General features: G+C 43.6%; 1 protein-coding gene across 4 annotated transcripts in view; it reads left to right on the top strand.

Annotated features, from left to right (window-relative positions):
- LOC139277193 (serine/threonine-protein kinase WNK2-like) overlaps positions 1-23,615 on the top strand; it is a 218,827-nt gene that overhangs the window by 163,821 nt on the left and 31,391 nt on the right. For all 4 annotated transcript variants that reach the window (XM_070895317.1, XM_070895318.1, XM_070895319.1 and 1 more), the window contains 5 exons: positions 8,878-8,974; positions 14,381-14,475; positions 17,497-18,146; positions 18,669-18,883; positions 19,219-19,413. In XM_070895317.1, the coding sequence (XP_070751418.1) occupies positions 8,878-8,974; positions 14,381-14,475; positions 17,497-18,146; positions 18,669-18,883; positions 19,219-19,413 (1,252 nt within the window). The remainder of the gene's footprint in view (positions 1-8,877; positions 8,975-14,380; positions 14,476-17,496; positions 18,147-18,668; positions 18,884-19,218; positions 19,414-23,615) is intronic.

The following is a 23,615-nucleotide window of genomic DNA, read 5'->3' on the forward strand; positions in this document are numbered from 1 at the left end:
TAGAGGGCATCTTAGAATAAGGGGCGTCCATTTAAAACAGAGATGAGGAGAAATTTCTTCTGAGGGTTGTAAATCTGTGGAATTCGCTGCCTCAGAGAACTGGGACATTGAATAAATTTAAGACAGAAATAGACAGTTTCTTAAACGATAAGGGATTATGGGGAGCGGGCGGGAAAATGGAGCTGAGTCCATGATCAGATCAGCCATGATCTTATTGAATGGCGGAGCAGGCTCGAGGGGCGGGAGTCGAGAGAGGCAGCGGCCTATAAAAGGCTCAGCAGTCCGGGGAGCGTCGAGAGAGGCGGGAGTCGAGAGAGGCAGCGGCCTATAAAAGGCTCAGCAGTCCGGGGAGCGTCGAGAGACGCGGGAGTCGAGAGAGACAGCGGCCTATAAAAGGCTCAGCAGTCCGGGGAGCGTCGAGAGAGGTGGGAGTCGAGAGAGGCAGCGGCCTATAAAAGGCTCAGCAGTCCGGGCAGCGTCGAGAGAGGCGGGAGTCGAGAGAGGCAGCGGCCTATAAAAGGCTCAGCAGTCCGGGGAGCGTCGAGAGACGCGGGAGTCGAGAGAGGCAGCGGCCTATAAAAGGCTCAGCAGTCCGGGGAGTCGAGAGAGGCAGCGGCCTATAAAAGGCTCAGCAGTCCGGGGAGCGTCGAGAGAGGCAGCGGCCTATAAAAGGCTCAGCAGTCCAGGGAGCGTCGAGAGAGGCGGGAGTCGAGAGGCAGCGGCCTATAAAAGGCTCAGCAGTCCGGGGAGCGTCGAGAGACGCGGGAGTCGAGAGAGGCAGCGGCCTATAAAAGGCTCAGCAGTCCGGGGAGTCGAGAGAGGCAGCGGCCTATAAAAGGCTCAGTTGTCCGGGGAGCGTCGAGAGAGGCAGCGGCCTATAAAAGGCTCAGCAGTCCAGGGAGCGTCGAGAGAGGCGGGAGTCGAGAGGCAGCGGCCTATAAAAGGCTCAGCAGTCCGGGGAGCGTCGAGAGAGGCGTGACTTGTGCAGCTCCAGCTGAGAGAAGTCAAAAAAGAAGTAGAAAGAAATCAAAAGGTGACGTCACAGCCAACGTGGTAAGTGATTGGCTGCTGATTGGTGAGTAGTTTTTCTTTTTCTTTATTAGTCAGTAACTTTTAACATTGTTGTCGGCAATTTAAGTGTATCTAAGGGTTAAGTCATGGCAGGACAGCTCGGTCACGTGATATGCTCCTCCTGTACCATGTGGGAACACGGGGACAACACCAGTGTCCCTGACGACTACATGTGCGGGAAGTGTGTCCACCTCCGGCTACTGATGGTCCGCGTTGCAGAGTTGGAGCTGAAGGTGGATTCACTCTGGAGCATCCATGATGCTGAGAATGACGTGAGTATCACGTGTAGCGAGTTGGTCTTACCGCAGGAGAAGGGTCCACAGCCAGCGAGGGAATGGAAGACCAGCAGGAAGAGTAGTGCAAGGAAGGTAGTGCAGGGGTCCCCTGTGGTCATCCCACTGCAAAACAGATACACTGCTTTGAGTGCTGTTGAGGGGGATGACTCATCAGGAGCGGGCAGCAGCAGCCAAGTTCATGGCACCGTGGCTGGCTCTGTTGCACAGGAGGGCAGGAAAAAGAGTGGGCGAGCGATAGTGATAGGGGATTCAATTGTAAGGGGAATAGATAGGCGTTTCTGCGGCCGCAACCGAGACTCCAGGATGGTATGTTGCCTCCCTGGTGCAAGGGTCAAGGATGTCTCGGAGCGGGTGCAGGACATTCTAAAAAGGGAGGGAACAGCCAGTTGTCGTGGTGCACGTTGGTACCAATGACATAGGTAAAAAAAGGGATGAGTTCCTACGAAATGAATTTTAGGAGCTAAATTAAAAAGTAGGACCTCAAAAGTAGTAATCTCGGGATTGCTACCAGTGCCACGTGCTAGTCAGAGTAGGAATCGCAGGATAGCTCAGATGAATACGTGGCTTGAGCAATGGTGCAGCAGGGAGGGATTCAAATTCCTGGGGCATTGGAACCGGTTCTGGGGGAGGTGGGACCAGTACAATCCGGACGGTCTGCACCTGGGCAGAATCGGAACCAATGTCCTCGGGGGAGTGTTTGCTAGTGCTGTTGGGGAGGAGTTAAACTAATATGGCAGGGGGATGGGAACCAATGCAGGGAGATAGAGGGAAACAAAAAGGAGGAAAAAACAAAAGACAAAGGAGATGAGGAAAAGTGGAGGGCAGAGAAACCCAAGGCAAAGAACAAAAAGGGCCATTGTATAGCAAAATTCTAAAAGGACAGAGGGTGTTAAAAAAACAAGCCTAAAGGCTTTGTGTCTTAATGCAAGGAGTATCCACAATAAGGTGGGTGAATTAACTGTGCAAATAGATGTTAACAAATATGATGTGATTGGGATTACGGAGACGTGGCTCCAGGATGATCAGGGCTGGGAACTCAACATCCAGGGGTATTCAACATTCAGGAAGGATAGAATAAAAGGAAAAGGAGGTGGGGTAGCATTGCTGGTTAAGGAGGAGATTAAGGCAATAGTTAGGAAGGACATTAGCTTGGATGATGTGGAATCTATATGGGTAGAGCTGCAGAACACCAAAGGACAAAAAACGTTAGTGGGAGTTGTGTACAGACCTCCAAACAGTAGTAGTGATGTTGGGGAGGGCATCAAACAGGAAATTAGGGGTGCGTGCAATAAAGGTGCAGCAGTTATAATGGGTGACTTTAATATGCACATAGATTGGGCTAACCAAACTGGAAGCAATACGGTGGAGGAGGATTTTCTGGAGTGCATAAGGGATGGTTTTTTAGACCAATATGTCGAGGAACCAACTAGGGGGGAGGCCATCTTCGACTGGGTGTTATGTAATGAGAGAGGATTAATTAGCAATCTCGTTGTGCGAGGCCCCTTGGGGAAGAGTGACCATAATATGGTGGAATTCTGCATTGGGATGGAGAATGAAAGTTAATTCAGAGACCATGGTCCAGAACTTAAAGAAGGCTAACTTTGAAGGTATGAGGCGTGAATTGGCTGGGATGGATTGGCGAATGATACTTAAGGGGTTGACTGTGGATGGGCAATGGCAGACATTTAGAGACCGCATGGATGAACTACAACAATTGTACATTCCTGTCTGGCATAAAAATAAAAAAGGGAAGGTGGCTCAACCGTGGCTATCAAGGGAAATCAGGGATAGTATTAAAGCCAAGGAAGTGGCATACAAATTGGCCAGAAATAGCAGCGAACCTGGGGACTGGGAGAAATTTAGAACTCAGCAGAGGAGGACAAAGGGTTTGATTAGGGCAGGGAAAATGGAGTATGAGAAGAAGCTTGCAGGGAACATTAAGACGGATTGCAAAAGTTTCTATAGATATGTAAAGAGAAAAAGGTTAGTAAAGACAAACGTAGGTCCTCTGCAGTCAGAATCAGGGGAAGTCATAACGGGGAACAAAGAAATGGCGGACCAATTGAACAAGTACTTTGGTTCGGTATTCACGAAGGAGGACACGAACAACCTTCCGGTTATAAAAGGGGTCGGGGGGTCTAGTAAGGAGGAGGAACTGAGGGAAATCCTTATTAGCCGGGAAATTGTGTTGGGGAAATTGATGGGATTGAAGGCCGATAAATCCCCAGGGCCTGATGGACTGCATCCCAGAGTACTTAAGGAGGTGGCCTTGGAAATAGTGGATGCGTTGACAGTCATTTTCCAACATTCCATTGACTCTGGATCAGTTCCTATGGAGTGGAGGGTAGCCAATGTAACCCCACTTTTTAAAAAAGGAGGGAGAGAGAAAACAGGGAATTATAGACCGGTCAGCCTGACATCGGTAGTGGGTAAAATGATGGAATCAATTATTAAGGATGTCATAGCAGTGCATTTGGAAAGAGGTGACATGATAGGTCCAAGTCAGCATGGATTTGTGAAAGGGAAATCATGCTTGACAAATCTTCTGGAATTTTTTGAGGATGTTTCCAGTAGAGTGGATAAGGGAGAACCAGTTGATGTGGTATATTTGGACTTTCAGAAGGCGTTCGACAAGGTCCCACACAAGAGATTGATGTGCAAAGTTAGAGCACATGGGATTGGGGGTAGTGTACTGACATGGATTGAGAACTGGTTGTCAGACAGGAAGCAAAGAGTAGGAGTAAATGGGTACTTTTCAGAATGGCAGGCAGTGACTAGTGGGGTACCGCAAGGTTCTGTGCTGGGGCCCCAGCTGTTTACACTGTACATTAATGATTTAGATGAGGCGATTAAATGTAGTATCTCCAAAATTGCGGATGACACTAAGTTGGGTGGCAGTGTGAGCTGCGAGGAGGATGCTGTGAGGCTGCAGAGCGACTTGGATAGGTTAGGTGAGTGGGCAAATGCATGGCAGATGAAGTATAATGTGGATAAATGTGAGGTTATCCACTTTGGTGGTAAAAACAGAGAGACAGACTATTATCTGAATGGTGACAGATTAGGAAAAGGGGAGGTGCAAAGAGACCTGGGTGTCCTGGTACATCAGTCATTGAAGGTTGGCATGCAGGTGCAGCAGGCGGTTAAGAAAGCAAATGGCATGTTGGCCTTCATAGCAAGGGGATTTGAGTACAGGGGCAGGGAGGTGTTGCTACAGTTGTACAGGGCGTTGGTGAGGCCACACCTGGAGTATTGTGTACAGTTTTGGTCTCCTAACCTGAGGAAGGACATTCTTGCTATTGAGGGAGTGCAGCGAAGGTTCACCAGACTGATTCCCGGGATGGCAGGACTGACCTATCAAGAAAGACTGGATCAACTGGGCTTGTATTCACTGGAGTTCAGAAGAATGAGAGGGGACCTCATAGAAACATTTAAAATTCTGACGGGGTTAGACAGGTTAGATGCAGGAAGAATGTTCCCAATGTTGGGGAAGTCCAGAACCAGAGGTCACAGTCTAAGGATAAGGGGTAAGCCATTTAGGAACGAGATGCGGAGGAACTTCTTCACCCAGAGAGTGGTGAACCTGTGGAATTCTCTACCACAGAAAGTTGTTGAGGCCAATTCACTAAATATATTCAAAAAGGAGTTAGATGAGGTCCTTACTCCTAGGGGGATCAAGGGGTATGGCGAGAAAGCAGGAATGGGGTACTGAAGTTGAATGTTCAGCCATGAACTCATTGAATGGCGGTGCAGGCTAGAAGGGCCGAATGGCCTACTCCTGCACCTATTTTCTATGTTTCTATGTATGGCCTACTCCTGTTCCTATTTCTTATGTTCTTATGTAACTCCCTGCTGTTCTCGGAATGATGCCATAGAATCTTTTACGCCCATCTGAGAAATGCAGATGCCCCGGTAAAACATTCCATGTGAAAGACAGCACCTTCCAAAAAATGCAGCATTCACTCCATACATAGTGGGTTTAAACCTACAGCCGCCTTACTGAGAAGCAGGAGTGCTACCAAATGAGACAAACTGACAATTAATACTAACTGCTCTCTTATAAGAAAAAAATAGCTTGTACCATTTGCTTAAATGTCTCTACAACATTTAACCTGATGAGTGCTTATCGAATCACAATTTCTGCATTACAGTATGTCAATTTCTCACTTAATTTTAATTTAGCTATTTGATACTCCATCAAAACTGAGTGCTCAGTCTCTTTTGTAACCCAACAGTTATTTCAGAAATCCACTGCACAAGTGATCACTGGGGGCTCTTGGGCTCTTGTGACCTTGGATAGCTTACTTACTGTTTGAATTCAGAACTGCTAATCAATGATCTGTGTAATTCAGGTTTTATAAGTTTGTATATTGGCCACATGATGACTAAAGTCAATAGTTTTGCCTTTTAACCATTGATTTTCTATATTGGAATAGTTTAATAGTCCTATGTCCTTTGTGTTTGTATTTTTATTAAAGCAATCTGGCCATGATTTATATTGATAATTTTGCACTTATTAATTTACACTTGATACATTTGCAGTTAAAATAAATTTCAGGCAAAGATGATCACAACATTCTTGCAACCGCAAGAGAATTTTAGATATACACTTGATCTTAAATTCACACAGTTAATAGGATTATTCCTACACTAAAAAACATTGGCCATGAAATTCCGTTCGACTTCTTCCCGCGGGGAAACGACCTAAAAAAAGCAAAAAGATCCGCACTTACCTGCTGCTGCGACTGTCCGAACTTCCGAGCCTGAGGCCCAGAGGTGACTGCGCACGCAGCTCGTGCACGTGGGTACAAGGCACCTGCTAACAGAGCCACCCTATTTCTATTTTGGAGACTGAAATGTTCCCCAATGCATCTTGCCACCTTGAGTGGAAATGAAAGTTATAAGTGCCTGAATAGGCTGATTGTGGAAATCAGATCATTTTCAAGTTAATCTTGCTACTGCTATATGTTAAAAAGTGATACTTAAAAGTAGTAAGATCATGGGCCAGATTTTGCTGCAGTAGGGCATCTAACAGCATCTGCCATTAGTTAGGCTTGCCTCTGCACTCTTCAGCTGAAAACATTTTTGCCTTCGAAGTTGCTGGAAGTGTGAGCTGATAATGGCTCAGCAAAGGAAACCAGGCATCTGATACGCGAGCGAATAGGACAACCAACTGTGTTTCCTTAACCAATCATATTGAAGGATTGAGAAATAAACAGCGGAAGGACTGAGAAGGAAGTATAAATTAGAGTGGGTGAATTCAATGTCAAATCAGGTACAGAAAGTGAAATAGAGAGGGAAAAAAAAATTGGACTAACAGAGAAAATAAAGTCAAAGGAAAAGTTAATTTTTTAAAAATTACATGCAACATTTTTTTAAATTTCCAATAACAATTAATACCTGAAGGAATGAGACTTGTAATAGTTACTTTTCAGTGCCAGAGAGGCAGTAATTAACAATTAACACTTTGTTAAAAGGATATTTGAACTTTTAATGAGATGACTTAACTTTCTGTGACGAGCTTAGTTCATAATTACTGCTCAAATACAGTAACTTTCCGACATTCAATGCATTTCAATGGTGAGGCGGACAGCAAATTTGCAACTTTTCAAAACTAATGCAGAGCGACGTAATTCGGCAGCAACTTTTTAATATAGACCTTTAACTGTGCATCTGTTCCTCACCAAGTTGCTGGGCCATATAAACATAAATAATGGCGAGTGTCATGAACCTTACCATTATTTTTACAGCAAAATCTGACCCCATACAATGTCATAGTCCGGGCTATTTGGCCCATCAAGTTTGTGCTGTTTTTTTTTCCACGAGTCAACTGACCTAGTCCAACTCTTCTCACTCGCCATACTCTTTAATCCTATTTTACAAGCAACTATCTAATTTTATAAAATAATTTATTGACTGTCCTTCAACTATAATTTGTGGCAGGGAATTCAACATTCTAACCACCCTCAAGAATTTTTTCTAACCTCCCTGCTAATTCTCTGTTAACCTTACATTTGTGTACTGCTGCTACCATCTCGCTAACCAGTGAAAACAATCTATCACCATTTATCATATCAAACACTTCAAAAGAGCTCCATTATAGGAACATTGGAATAGGAGTAGGTCATTTAGCCCCTTGAGCATGTTGTGTCATTCAATTAGACCATGGTGATTTGTACCTCAATTTCATTTACCCCCTATTGATCCATATCCCTTGAATACCCTTAACTACGTGACAACCATGACTACACTTTACAAGTATTTCATTGGCTGTAAAGCACTTTCGGATGTCCTGAGGTCGTGAAAGGTGCTATATAAATGCAAGTCTTGCCTAATCAAAATCTGTCGATCTCAGTCTTGAAAATTTCATTTGACCCAGAATCCACATCCTTTTAGGGAAAGAATTTCATTTATCCACTACCCTTTGTGTGAAAAAAGCACTTCCTGATTTCATTTCTGAATGCTCTAGCTCTAATTTTAAGATTGTGCCCCCTTGTTATGAATTCCCTGCTCCAGGTCATCCCTTAACCTTCTCAACTCTAGTGAAGACGACCCATCTTCTCAAGCCTCTCCACAGCTGTTAACACATTTTCCATTTCATTTTCCATCCTTTCTGTAATGGTGTTCCCAAAGCTATGGATGATCGTGCTCTACAGTTTAGGTGATGTGCCTGTCCTCTCTCTGAGCACGCATCTGCAGCTGCGTAAGTTCATACTCTCCTGATGGCAAGATCACAAACAACACAGAGAGGTTTCCTAGTGGGTTTTTTTGTAATTTGTAGTTCTGCTAATTGTTAATTTTTTAGTTAACTGCTAATGTACAAACCTGATGACAGTGGTGGAAAGTAAGTTCACATCCATAAATTCCAGATTTCAAATGCTCATTGAGGGGGAATGCAGTGGATAGAAAGAAAAAGGCTTTCGTGTACAAAGCACCTTGCGTTGCCTCAAGACATCCCAAAGTGCTTTTGAAGTGCAGTCTGTTACTTTGTAGGCAAACATGACTGCCAATTTGCGCACATAAAGTCCTACATCAAGCAATGAGAGAAATCATCAGTTAATCTCTCTTGGTAGTGTTTGAGGGATAAATGTCGGCTAGGGCACCAAAAAAAATCCCTTCTCCCTTGAATAGTGTCAGGGAGAGGCAATGGATTCTCTGAAGTGACTGGGAAAAATTACAAAGTTAAGTTAATTAATAGTGATTCTGCAAATCTTCTGGTACCTGATTGCAAATGCTATTGATAAAGGTCTGGTGTATGCCCCAAAGTAGTGGCCGGAAAAACAACACTTTGGGTGGAGGCGAAAATTGGGGAAGACGTATAGTAATGTATCTCAGAATCAGTGATGTCATAAAATGCAGAAAAGGCAAATAAGCCTGTGAATGACTTGAGTAGATTTATGCATCTTTTGTTTGAAGTCGAGACATTTCAGTGGAATTTTTTTTAAAAAGTGTTCATTAACTATATGCTTTTCTATCAATTCATGATACTTATACAATTTTGTTTCCTGCTCAGCAGAATCAAAAGCTAGAGATTAAAGAGTGTATTCAAAGCTATGTACAATCACAGACAACAGCAGTGTCCACAGGAACATCGATAATAAACAGTCAAGGTGTGTTAACTAAACTGTTCCTTGTATTCTTTCAATAAAAATAGACCGTGTACAAAATAATCAAATGGATCACAAAACAAATTAAGTCTTCAAGCAACACTTTGGTGTATCTTGTGTTGCATGTATAGTCTAAAATGCTGTGCTGTAATGCCCATCGGTTAATACTGAATCTATTTCAGTACAGTGTTTTAAAATCTATCAAATAGAATTAGAGATGTAGGCAGCAATAAAAACTTGCATTTTAATAGTATCTTTTATGTTTTTAAAAAAAAGTGAGGTATGAGAAAGAAAGTGACACTAAGCCAAAGGAGGAGCGATTGGGAGGGCTGATCAAAAGGTGGGTTTTAAGGCGGATCCTAAAGAAGGAAAGAAAGATGGAGAAGTGAAGGGGATTCCAGAGTGTGAGACCAAAAGCACAGCCGTTATTGGTGGGGTGAGGGAAGGAGGCCACCAAAATCCCCAGCATCAAAGCACTGACCACACTCGACCAGCTCCGTTGGGCAAGCCACATTGTTCGCATGCCTGACACGAGACTCCCAAAGCAAGCGCTCTACTCGGAACTCCTACACGGCAAGCGCGTCCCAGATTGGCAGAGGAACTGTTTCAACGACGCCCTCGAAGCCTCCTTGATAAAGTGCAATATCCCCACTGACACCTGGGAGTCCCTGGCCAAAGACTGCCCTAAGTGGAGGAAAAGCATCCGGGAGGGCGCTAAGCAGCTCGAGTCTTGTCGCCGAGAGTATGCAGAAAACAAGTGCAGGCAGCGGAAGGAGCGTGCGGCAAACCAGACTCCCCACCCACCCTTTCCTCCAACGACTGTCCCAGCTGCGACAGACACTGTAATTCCCGTATTGGACTGTTCAGTCACCTGAGAACTCACTTTTGGAGTGGAAGCAAGTGTCTCAATTTTGAGGGACTGCCTATGATTATGATGATGATGAGGGAAGGAGGGATTCACAAGATACCGGAATTAGAGTTTGGTGGCGGCGGGGGGGGGGGGGGGGTTGCTGGGGTAGTTTAGTGGAGCTGGAGGAGGCTTTAGAGATGGAGTGGCAAGACCATAAAGGGATTCAAATACAAAGATAAGAATTTTAATTTGGGGCATTGTGGGACCGGGACTCAAAAAAGTCAGGCAGGACAGAAGACTTGGTGCAGGATAGGATGAGGGCAGCAGGGTTTTGGATGAGCTGAGGTTTACAGCGGGTGAAGGATAAGGGGGCTTGCCAGGAAAGTATTGGAATAATCAAGTTGAATGATGTTATTAAGAATCTCAGCAGCAAATGGGCTGAGGTAGGCTTGGATGTATCTGATATTATGGCGGTGGAACCAGGTGGTCTTTGAAAAGACATGCCCTCGTGGATCTAAAGTTTGTATCCAAGTTTGCTGACAAGTTTAGAGAAATATGGAATTATCCACTTTGGTAGGAAGAATAGAAAAGAAGAATATTTTTTAAAAGGTGAGAGATGAGTAAATGTTTGTATTCATAAGGATTTGGGTGTCCTTGTACATGAATCACAGAATGTTAACATGCAGGTATAGCAAACAATTTGGAAAGCAAATGGCAGTTCGCTTTATTACAAGGGGATTGAAGTACAAGAGGAAGGAGGGCTTTGGTAAGACCACATCTGGCGTACTGAGTGCAGTTTTGGTCTCTTTACCCAAGGAAAGATATACTTGCCTTGGAGAGTGGGTGCAACGAAGGCTCACTAGATTGATTCCTGGGATGAGAGGCTTGTCCTCTGAGGAGAGATTGAGTAAAATGGGCCTATATTCTCGAGTTTAGAAGAATAAGAGTTGATTTCATTGAACCGTATAAAATTCTTTGAGGGCAGATGCTGAGAGACTCTTTTCCCTGGCTAGAGAGTCTAGAACTAGGGGTCGTATTCTCAGGATAAGGGGCCGGCCATTTAGGACTGAGGTGAGAAATTTCTTCACTGAGGATTGTGAATCTTTGGAATTCTCTACTCCAGAGGGCTATGGATGCTCAGTCATTTAGTATATTCAAGACAGATCGATAGATTTTAGGACACTTAGGAAATCAAGGGATATGAGGATAGGGTGAGAAAGTAGAGTTGATGTAGAAGATCTTATTCAACTGGCTGGAGGGACCGTTTGGCCCACTCCTGCTCCTATTCTTGTACTCATGTTCTTTAACCTGTAGGTTTATCCTTCAAAACTTTAATGTCACATGCAAGATCATGATTGATTCAACTTGGATTAATGTACTATAGTTAGAATATAATGTGGTTTAAATGCCTCTATCCTTATTTACTTTTCTAAATGTCTGTTAAATAAGAATCATTATCAACATCCAGGGGTATTCAACATTCAGGAAGGATAGAATAAAAGGAAAAGGAGGTGGGGTAGCATTGCTGGTTAAGGAGGAGATTAAGGCAATAGTTAGGAAGGACATTAGCTTGGATGATGTGGAATCTATATGGGTAGAGCTGCAGAACACCAAAGGGCAAAAAACGTTAGTGGGAGTTGTGTACAGACCTCCAAACAGTAGTAGTGATGTTGGGGAGGGCATCAAACAGGAAATTAGGGGTGCGTGCAATAAAGGTGCAGCAGTTATAATGGGTGACTTTAATATGCACATAGATTGGAAGCAATACGGTGGAGGAGGATTTTCTGGAGTGCATAAGGGATGGTTTTTTAGACCAATATGTCGAGGAACCAACTAGGGGGGAGGCCATCTTAGACTGGGTGTTATGTAATGAGAAAGGATTAATTAGCAATCTCGTTGTGCGAGGCCCCTTGGGGAAGAGTGACCATAATATGGTGGAATTCTGCATTAGGATGGAGAATGAAACAGTTAATTCAGAGACCATGGTCCAGAACTTAAAGAAGGCTAACTTTGAAGGTATGAGGCGTGAATTGGCTGAGATGGATTGGCGAATGATACTTAAGGAGTTGACTGTGGATGGGCAATGGCAGACATTTAGAGACCGCATGGATGAACTACAACAATTGTACATTCCTGTCTGGCATAGAAATAAAAAAGGGAAGGTGGCTCAACCGTGGCTATCAAGGGAAATCAGGGATAGTATTAAAGCCAAGGAAGTGGCATACAAATTGGCCAGAAATAGCAGCGAACCTGGGGACTGGGAGAAATTTAGAACTCAGCAGAGGAGGACAAAGGGTTTGATTAGGGCAGGGAAAATGGAGTATGAGAAGAAGCTTGCAGGGAACATTAAGACGGATTGCAAAAGTTTCTATAGATATGTAAAGAGAAAAAGGTTAGTAAAGACAAATGTAGGTCCCCTGCAGTCAGAATCAGGGGAAGTCATAACGGGGAACAAAGAAATGGCGGACCAATTGAACAAGTACTTTGGTTTGGTATTCACGAAGGAGGACACGAACAACCTTCCGGTTATAAAAGGGGTCGGGGGGTCTAGTAAGGAGGAGGAACTGAGGGAAATCCTTATTAGCCGGGAAATTGTGTTGGGGAAATTGATGGGATTGAAGGCCGATAAATCCCCAGGGCCTGATGGACTGCATCCCAGAGTACTTAAGGAGGTGGCCTTGGAAATAGTGGATGCGTTGACAGTCATTTTCCAACATTCCATTGACTCTGGATCAGTTCCTATGGAGTGGAGGGTAGCCAATGTAACCCCACTTTTTAAAAAAGGAGGGAGAGAGAAAACAGGGAATTATAGACCGGTCAGCCTGACATCGGTAGTGGGTAAAATGATGGAATCAATTATTAAGGATGTCATAGCAGTGCATTTGGAAAGAGGTGACATGATAGGTCCAAGTCAGCATGGATTTGTGAAAGGGAAATCATGCTTGACAAATCTTCTGGAATTTTTTGAGGATGTTTCCAGTAGAGTGGATAAGGGAGAACCAGTTGATGTGGTATATTTGGACTTTCAGAAGGTGTTCGACAAGGTCCCACACAAGAGATTGATGTGCAAAGTTAGAGCACATGGGATTGGGGGTAGTGTACTGACATGGATTGAGAACTGGTTGTCAGACAGGAAGCAAAGAGTAGGAGTAAATGGGTACTTTTCAGAATGGCAGGCAGTGACTAGTGGGGTACCGCAAGGTTCTGTGCTGGGGCCCCAGCTGTTTACACTGTACATTAATGATTTAGATGAGGGGATTAAATGTAGTATCTCCAAATTTGGGTGGCAGTGTGAGCTGCGAGGAGGATGCTGTGAGGCTGCAGAGCGACTTGGATAGGTTAGGTGAGTGGGCAAATGCATGGCAGATGAAGTATAATGTGGATAAATGTGAGGTTATCCACTTTGGTGGTAAAAACAGAGAGACAGACTATTATCTGAATGGTGACAGATTAGGAAAAGGGGAGGTGCAAAGAGACCTGGGTGTCCTGGTACATCAGTCATTGAAGGTTGGCATGCAGGTGCAGCAGGCGGTTAAGAAAGCAAATGGCATGTTGGCCTTCATAGCAAGGGGATTTGAGTACAGGGGCAGGGAGGTGTTGCTACAGTTGTACAGGGCATTGGTGAGGCCACACCTGGAGTATTGTGTACAGTTTTGGTCTCCTAACCTGAGGAAGGACATTCTTGCTATTGAGGGAGTGCAGCGAAGGTTCACCAGACTGATTCCCGGGATGGCGGGACTGACCTATCAAGAAAGACTGGATCAACTGGGCTTGTATTCACTGGAGTTCAGAAGAATGAGAGGGGACCTCATAGAAACATATAAAATTCTGACGGGGTTAGACAGGTTAGATGCAGGAAGAATGTTCCCAATGTTGGGGAAGTCCAGAACCAGGGGTCACAGTCTAAGGATAAGGGGTAAGCCATTTAGGACCGAGATGCGGAGGAACTTCTTCACCCAGAGAGTGGTGAACCTGTGGAATTCTCTACCACAGAAAGTTGTTGAGGCCAATTCACTAAATATATTCAAAAAGGAGTTAGATGAGGTCCTTACTGCTAGGGGGATCAAGGGGTATGGCGAGAAAGCAGGAATGGGGTACTGAAGTTGAATGTTCAGCCATGAACTCATTGAATGGCGGTGCAGGCTAGAAGGGCCGAATGGCCTACTCCTGCACCTATTTTCTATGTTTCTATGTTTCTAAATATCTGTTGCTCAAGAGGGATCCCACAATATCATTGGCTGTCCATACAAAGCATAAGAAATATGCAGTCCATTTGAAGCGGAAGCTTGGAAGTCTAATCATATATTCTCAACATGACTTACAGACTTGATCACTGCAATTGGCATTGAAGCTGCATACATTTAAATGGGAAAATGCATCTTTGAGATTGGCTGCAGTGATCCACTTTTCCTTTTGTGCTAGCTAAATGTGCAAGTGTGTTCTTCAAATTCTCCTTCAGTCAAAGTCCTCAAATGCAATGAGTTGAGCATTTTTGGTTCTTCATAATTTTGAAATGCTGAAAATGGCAGAAATCTAATAATTTTTCTGTTATATTTCAGTTACTATTGCTGACATCAGTGGGGCGGGATCATCCGATACAATGTTTATGTCGTCTACAGTAGATGATCTTCCTCTAGCAATAAACAGGTTTCAGGTGTGTCTCAAAGGAATGTTCTGTGTATGTATCAGTTTTTATATTTATGTTTCTGCTTCATGTTTTCTGTGATTTTTGTTTTCTCTTTGTTGCACCTGTAGTTTTTAGAGACAAGAGTGTGCTTATACTGACAATTCACTGCAGCAAATGCTTGTAATTTCAGATTCAAGTAATGTTTTTGTTTTGTTGGTGCAGTCCTCTTCAGAATGGCAAGCAGTGACTAGTGGGGTGCCGCAGGGCTCAGTGCTGGGACCCCAGCTATTTACAATATACATTAATGATTTGGATGAAGGAATTGAGTGTAATATCTCCCAAGTTTGCAGATGACACTAAACTGGGTGGCGGTGTGAGCTGTGAGGAGGACGCTAAGAGGCTGCAGGGTGACTTGGACAGGTTAGGTGAGTGGGCAAATGCATGGCAGATGCAGTATAATGTGGATAAATGTGAGATTATCCACTTTGGGGGCAAAAACACGAAGGCAGAATATTATCTGAATGGTGGCAGATTAGGAAAAGGGGAGGTGCAACAAGACCTTGGTGTCATGGTACATCAGTCATTGAAAGTTGGCATGCAGGTACAGCAGGCGGTGAAGAAGGCAAATGGTATGTTAGCCTTCATAGCTAGGAGTTTTGAGTATAAGAGCAGGGAGGTCTTACTGCAGTTGTACAGGGCCTTGGTGAGGCCTCACCTGGAATATTGTGTTCAGTTTTGGTCTCCTAATCTGAGGAAGGATGTTCTCCCTCAATAGCAAGTGCAACGAAGGTTCACCAGACTGATTCCTGGGATGGCTGGACTGACATATGAGGAGAGACTGGATCGACTGGGCCTTTATTCACTGGAGTTGAGAAGGATGAGAGGGGATTTCATGGAAACATATAAAATTCTGACTGGATTGGACAGGTTAGATGCAGGAAGAATGTTCCTGATGTTGGGGAAGTCCGGAACCAGGGGACACAGTCTTAAGGATAAGGGGTAAGCCATTTAGGACTGAGATGAGGAGAAACTTCTTCACTCAGAGTTGTTAACCTGTGGAATTCCCTACCGCAGAGAGTTGTTGATGCCAGTTCATTGGATATATTCAAGTGGGAGTTAAATATGGCCCTTACAGCTAAAGGGATCAAAGGGTATGGAGAGAAAGCAGGAAAGGGGTACTGAGGTGAATGATCAGCCATGATCTTATTGAATGGTGGTGTAGGCTCGAAGGGCCGAATGACCTACTCCTGCACCTATTTTCTATGTTTCTATTCCATTTGCTTGCATTTGCAGTGTTCTTTCATTTGTAGCTGCTGCTGGTGCATTGCTGTTTTTCCTGAATCCTCTTGAGCCATTTAATAAAACCTATTAATTTGCTGCCAAAAATGGATGATCGTAATTGAATGGGCTTGGATAACATTTTTGACTTTGTGAACAGTGACGAGCACATGATGTATAGTATTTTGTGCTTCTACAGGAGTCAAATTTAACGAGGACAGATGTCTTATCAAATTACCCCAGGTCGTTTGTGTTTTATAGAATTTATGCAGAGGTCCCAACAGAAAATTCAATCATTAACATAATTTAATTTATGAATGATATGTAACAGGATGTCTATAAAAGTCATGTATTTGCTGATGACCTCAAGCTGTGTGAGCGGGTGATGAGTGGAAAGGTGACTATCTTCAGAGACTTGACTAATTGGGCTGAAATATGGTGCATGGATTTTAGTGTGCTTAAATGTAGGAAAATGCTGTAGGAAGAGCTAACAGTCACTGTTCACAAAGTATGCACCCACTGTCAGAGGCTTGAAAGGATTTGGAAGTGATTGTAGTGGGTCAGTGTGAAGCAGCTATCAGTTAGACAAATCAGGTGTTGGGACGACTCGAGCATTGAATTACAAGTTTTGCTGACACTGCAGATCAGTGGTGAGTATGGCAAGCAATTTTGGAACCCGATTTCAAGAAAAATATAGGTGCTTTAGCGAGGATTCAGAATAAGAATAATCTATGGTAATTGAAAACACTTTTTTAGGAGAAAGGAATACTATGGGGCGATGTGATATAGCACTTAAAATCAAAATAAAAAAATACTCGCTGCCTCTTTCTCTTCCCCCTCCCTCCCTCCCGCACCGCTCTTTCCCCCCCCCCTCCCCCCCCGGCTCGGCCTCTCCCGCCCCCCCCCCACCCAGGCTCCGCCTCCTGCCCCCCCCCCGGCTCCACCTCCCACCCCCTCTCCCCCTTCCGCCCCACCCCCTCCCCCTTCCGCCCACCCTTCAAATTTGAGTGATATCACTAATTGCCGACACTACTAATATGGTGGCGCGGGAGCGGTGTGCACAGCGCAGCCTGTGGAAGAGCAGTGAATGACTGACTGCAACTTTAGGAATTCCCAAAATTCCAATCATTTTCAAAGTCGCAATGATGGCAAATGCTGCCAGTTCAGTCATTTGGACAGGAAATTTCAGGCTATTGTACTAGCCTGTCAATTGAATATATAGTTCACATCAAAAGCAAATAAAAGATTGCAGATGCTCAGCTGCTTGGAAAAGAATTACTGGAGAGAGAATGGACTAACCTTCAACAGTTTTTAAAAAAAAAACAAATAATTTACTAGTTTCCCTTATTTTCAAAGATCACAATGAAAATATTTAGAAAATGGATTTTTTATTTTTTAATTGTAAGCTCCACTTGTCAGATCTATTTCTCCTGTAAACTAAACTTAATCCATTCTGAGACGGATTTATTTCAGAACCACAGAAAGGTTTCCTCATCTTCCAAATAAAGTTGACTATTGACCAGCTTGTTTAATGCAATGAGGCCTAAGTGAAGTCAAATATGGCAGGAACAGAATGTCTGATAACCAGTAGCTTGTAGAGGAAATGGGGAAACTGTTGTATCTGAAATGGGTTAGCAAGAGTTGCATGCTGTTTCTCAGAAAACTGCATGAAGCTAGCATAGTTATAGTAAAACCTGTTGGTGTCAGAAACCCACTCTTCAAAGAATGATGCTGATCTTGTGAGTAACATTCTTCACTAATTTATTTCAGGTTGTTCCAACATCTCAGGACATTGTTAATAAAATTGAGCATGATGCAAAAAGTGAAACGAAGCCAAATGAAGCACCAGGAGGAAAATTATTCTGTCCACTATTAGCGAATGGAGAAAGTGACCCAAAGAAGGAAAAAACGGAAAATAAGCTGCTGACAATTACAAGAATCAACACAATTGGCAGATTTTCAGTTATTAATACAAAAGATGAAGTGACTTTAAAATATCCTCGTCGCAATAGATATTCTGCACCGCCTGAGCTTTATACAAAAGAATCTCCTACTAGCCCTGATTTAAAGCCTTTGGTTACTCGAGCTCAAACCTCTGTTCCTGTGGACGTTATGTTTCGCAGTCATCTGTCTTCAGATTCTGATGAACCATCCAGTACAAAACCGAAGGTTATTCAAAAGTCAGTTAGTTGCAATCAGACAAGCACAGCTGCAGAGTTCCCTTTACCCAGAAAATCAGCTGCTTTGTTGAAGACTGATGACAGGCAGAGACTCAAACCTGCAAATGGCCAAGCAGCAGCTCCTCCAACCATAACTATTCATTCTGCATCTCCTTCCCAGTCATCTTACATGAGCAGTGACAATGATTCTGAATTTGAAGATACTGACATGAAAATAGAACTACAGACACTACGAGAAAAGTGTGTTTGTTCATACTTGGGTTCAAGTATACCTTGTCTTTGCTTTGATAAATTATTAGTCTGTATATTTTGGAAGTTGCAATAAAAACCTTTTTAGTCAATCAGTACAACAAATGGAAAAAATATATCTTGGTTTGTGATGAGTATAGAGTAGATTAACTTGCTATTGTTTAGTTAGCAACAAATGCACCCAATAGCTTATGCAAGTTAATTTGCACAGATGTACAGTTAATTTCTCAAGTCTTTGTGTGGATTTATGCACTCAAATTCTGATGTTCAAGTTGAATTAGCAAATTTTTCTTTATAGTTAAGCAATGTAGCAGTAATTCTGACGAAGGGTCATCGGCCTGAAACGTTAACTCTGCTTCCCCTCCACAGATGCTGCCTGACCTGCTGAGATTTCCAGCATTTTCTGTTTTTATTCAAGATTCCAGCATCTGCAATATTTTGCTTTTAGCAGTAATTCATGTAACTTGTGTTATTAACTTTAAAACATGATATATTTTTATGCCTCTTTCCTAGACACATGAAAGAGATTTCAGAACTTCAAGTTCATCAAAGATATGAGATAGAGGAATTGTACAGACGTTTAGGGAAACCTTTACCAACAGCTTTAGGATTCTTGCAAGCTGTGCCACCTACAGGCCGACGTCGGAGAGCCAGCAAGAACAAACTAAAAGCTTGCAGGCTACTTAATCCGTTGGTGCAGTCACTGAAGAATGCAGCTTCCAATACAAGTGAGTGCACTTGTTTGATTAAACAGTTCATCAGTCAAAACTCAGAATGATTCATTATGCAAAATCTTTAAAATTCTATTAACTTATGCAAAGAATGGTACACCTTAGGCCCTGATGAACATAGCAAGATATCAAAACTTGTCTCTTGGAGTAAACCCAATTGTTTCATCAAGAGCTACCTATAGTGGATCACCAAGTGGAATAAAGGCCTTTCTGGTGCAGAAGTTCAGCTTCATATATCTTTTGATAAGGCTAGCTGTCATCTTCACCTTGCAATTTTCTTAACAATGAGGAATTGTTCAAGTTCTTAGAATGTGTTGTCTTTCCTGTTGCAGGTCTTCAAACAGATAATTGCACAGTTTCAACAACTCAAGATGCCGCATGTAGTTGTGATACTCCAGAACCTGCTCAATCTCAGGCTGTGCAGACACAACAGCCCTGCTCTATCAAGTCCTCCTTATCCTCTGATGATGTTTATTCAGGCTTTGTTGGTGATACGGCAGATGCTGCACAAGGAGGCATTGGCCAAGGTAATTGTATAAACACTTTATTAAATATATGGTACCATAATGAGCAGGTTTTGGTTACTGAAAATCTATTAGATTTTAACATGGTATGCAAAATTAAATACCAGTTTTTGCCAAATTTCTTTTCAAAAGATGTCAGGAAACGTTTCTTGAGAAATACAAATACAATTGATCCTTGCTGCAAATATCAGTGGCCAGGTCAATGGCAGATGAAATTTAATATGGCCAAGTACCGCATGTAAGAAAATAGGCAAACTTCATGAATGATGTTGAATTTGAAAGAGAACTGGCTGTTTTAGTAGCCTTACTGCTTAATATGTTCAGTTGTTAAGGAGCAGCAATCAATACAGCAAATTGAATACTGAACAACATAACCAAAAATCGCATTGAAACCATGAAGGAAATTCAGACAAGAGCCAGAAGATTGATCCATAACATTAGAGAATTGAATTATGAGGAATTGCTTGAGAGATAGGCTTTTCTGCCTTGAAAGGAGGTGGTGACTGAGGGGTAAACAAGATAGTAAAGGATATGGAAAGGTCTATCCAGAACAAACTAAAAGAAAATTACTGTACAACAAGGGGACATGGTTTGTAATTGGTATAAGGAAAATTTAGCTCGTGTCAGGACGTTCTCAACACAAAATGATCAACACATGGAATGGGCTTCCAGGTGAAAACCCTAGAATAATTTAATAAACAATTGGATGCTGTGATTGGAGAGGAATTGAGAGATCTTTCTGGATAGAACAGTTAAAATAGTTCATACGGTCTTCCTCATCTGTATCTTGAGAACTTTCTTAAAAGCACTGTCTTGCAGAAAGCGGGGTAGATTTTACCTCATTTTTCATAGGCAGTCCCTCGGAATCGAGGAAGACTTGCTTCCACTCAAAAAGTGAGTTCTCAGTGACTGAACAGTCCAATATGGGAACTACAGTCTCTGTCACAGGTGGGACAGACAGTTATTGGAGGAAAGGGTGGATGGGGAGTCTGGTTTGCCACACGTTCCTTCCACTGCCTGCACTTGTTTTCTGCCTATAGCCTATAGATTTTAACAATAGTGCAGCCAAGCTAACCACGCAATAGTGCCGGCGGGAGGCCCGGTCCTTTTCGAGGACTGAGCCGCATTAATTTATATGTGGTGAGCTGCACGCCACAAACTGGTGCCAGCTCCAGCCTGACGCAATATATAGATCAACCCAGCCATGAAAATGGCAGGTCCTTGATGGAGTGACTTGCGAGTGTAGAGGGAGGAGAGTCCGGGGTGGCAGCAGCCAACATTATTCTTGTGAAGCACGAAGGAGCACTTTTGCTCTTCTTGGACCCAAAAAAAGAATTTTAGCATTTTTAAGGCCTCTTCTGCTTTACTTCCAAGTTTTACTGACTGGCACATCCAGAATAGACGTTCTGTCCAATGTTCCGTTAAAATGGCATTAAGGGATCCCATTTGCATAGATTAGCGTGGCTACTGCCTGATCCAGGCAGGCATCTAGACTACCCAACAGAAAGATGGCGGTGGAGAGGAAACGGTAAGTCCATCACCTCCATATTAACTCCGCTACCATCCCATTTCCAGTGGGTGGAGGGCATTAAAATCTCGTCCAATATGTTTGTGTTGTGTCTGATTTTTAAAGTTAGGAACTCTTTGTGTTTTAAATACAGGGAGATTTTAGTGTCTATTCCAGCTTACAGTTTCTTTTATGCTACATTTTCTCTTCCTAGCTAACATGGTGATTTTACGTGGAGAAAATTGAAACAGTTCAGCTCATGGTTAGTCCCATAAATGCTATCCTGTTTCTTGGTCATTCTAGCAGTTGGCCTACTTGACTGACTTGCAAACAGTCCTTGCCGTTTCCTTTCCATCCATCATATGTGTAGAAAATTAGCAATCTCTGCTCTCTGGAAAGCTTTATTATGAGTTTGCCGAGAATGGAATTGTGAATTTTCTTTGGAATTGAGCTGTCCATGAATGCAGTTATAGAGGTGCTTGATACTTCATTTGACTTCAATTTGAAACTGGTGATTAATATATTACGGTACTCTAGTATTAAAATGTATGTTTTACTCTCTTCTAATTCTGTAACTGCAATCTATTCGTTATTATACCAGAACATGCAGATCAACTTGTGTACTCCTTGTGTCTGATACCCATTGTACTATTGCACATATAACATGATATTTTTCTTCATTACAAGCTATTAAATCACCTCACATCAGAGCCATTTTTCATAAATCAAGACAAAAACAGAATACGACTGACTAGACTTTGCTTTACTGCTGTCCAAAAAAAAAAATGTCACCTCAGACATGTGTAATTCACCCTAGCAATTCATTCTGTATAATCGTGCTGTCTCACGAGCTCCTTCCCAAGTCACAGTGCAGATTTTGGCCCCTACGGGGCACAATGGACATGATTTTTGCAGCGCGACAACTGCAGGAAAAATGCAGGGAACAGTGCCAGCCCTTATACATGGCCTCCTTCGACTTTACAAAGGCCTTTGACACTGTCAACCACGAGGGTCTATGGAGCGTCCTCCTATGTTTCTGATGCTTCCAAAAGTTCGGCAACATCCTCCGCCTGCTCCATGACGACATGCAGGCCGTAATCCATACCAACGGATCCATTACAGACCCAATCCACGTCCAGACCGGGGTCAAACAGGGCCATGTCATCGCCCCAACTCTCTTCTCAATCTTCCTCACTGCCATGCTCCACCTCACAACCAACAAGCTCCCCGCTGGAGTCAACTAAACTACAGAACCAGTGAGAACCTGTTCGACCATCGTCGTCTCCAGGCCAGGTCCAAGACCATCCCAACCTCGTTCGTCGAGCTACAGTACGCAGACGACGCCTGCGCACATAGAGGCTGAACTCCAGGACATAGTCGACGTATTTACTGAGGCGTACGAAAGCATGGGCCTTATGCTAAACATCCGTAAGACAAAGGTCCTCCACCACCCTGTCCTCGCCGCACAGCACTGCCCCCCAGTAATCAAGGTCCACAGCGTGGCCCTGGACAACGTGGACCATTTCCTATACCTCGTGAGCCTCTCATCAACAAGAGTAAACATTGCCGACGAGATTCAACACCGCCTCCAGTGCGCCAGTGCAGCCTTCAGCCATCTGAGGAAACGAGTGTTCGACGACCAGGCCTTCAAATTTGCCACCAAGCTCATGGTCTACAGGGCTGTAGTGATACCCGCCCTCCAGTATGGCTCAGAGACATGGACCATGTACAGTAGACACCTCAAGACGCTAGAGAAATACCACCAACGATGTCTCCCCATGATCCTACAAATCCCCTGGGAGGACAGATGTACGAACGTTAGCGTCCTCGACCAGGCCAACATCCCCAATATTGAAGCACTGACCACACTTGATCAGTTCTGCTGGGCAGGCCATATTGTCCGCATGCCAGACACGAGACTCCCAAAGCAAACGCTCTACTCTGAACTCCTTCACGGCAAACGAGCCAAATGTGGGCTGAGGAAATGTTACAAGGACATCCTCAAAGCCTCCCTGATAAAAGTGCAACATCCCCACTGACACCTGGGAGTCCCTGGCCAAAGACCACCCTAGGTGGAGGAAGTGCATCCAGAAGGGAGCTGAGCACCTCAAGTCTCATCGCCGAGAGCATGTAGAAATCAAGCGCAGGTAGCGGAAAGAGCGTGCGGCAAACCTGTCCCACCATTCCTTACCTTCAACGCCTATCTGTCCCACCTGTGACAGGGACTGTGGTTCTCGTATTGGGCTGTTCAGCCACCTAAGAACTCATGTTAAGAGTGGAAGCAAGTCTTCCTCGATTCCGAGGGACTGCCTATGATGATATGATGCTGCTGTCTCAGCCTTGCTAGGTGTAGCAAATTAACAGCAAAATATTGTTTTCAGAAATAGTATAAGAAAACTATTTCTATTGATGCTTAATACAGAAAATATTACAATTACCATCCTCATTTCAGTTCAGGAACTGAAGTACATAGGAACAGGAGTAGGCCATTCAGCCCCTCGAACCTGCTCTGCCATTCAATGAGATCATGCCTGATTTGTGACCTAACTCCATTTCCTGCGTTCGGCCCATATCCCTTAATACCTTTGGTTAACAGAAAGCTAACAATCTCAAATTTAATAGAACAATTGATCTAGCATCAATTGCTGTTTGTGGAAGAGTTTCAAACATCTACCACCCTTTGTGTGTAGAAGTGCTT

This window comes from Pristiophorus japonicus, chromosome 12 (genome assembly GCF_044704955.1).
Source record: "Pristiophorus japonicus isolate sPriJap1 chromosome 12, sPriJap1.hap1, whole genome shotgun sequence".
Taxonomy (NCBI): domain Eukaryota; kingdom Metazoa; phylum Chordata; class Chondrichthyes; family Pristiophoridae; genus Pristiophorus; species Pristiophorus japonicus.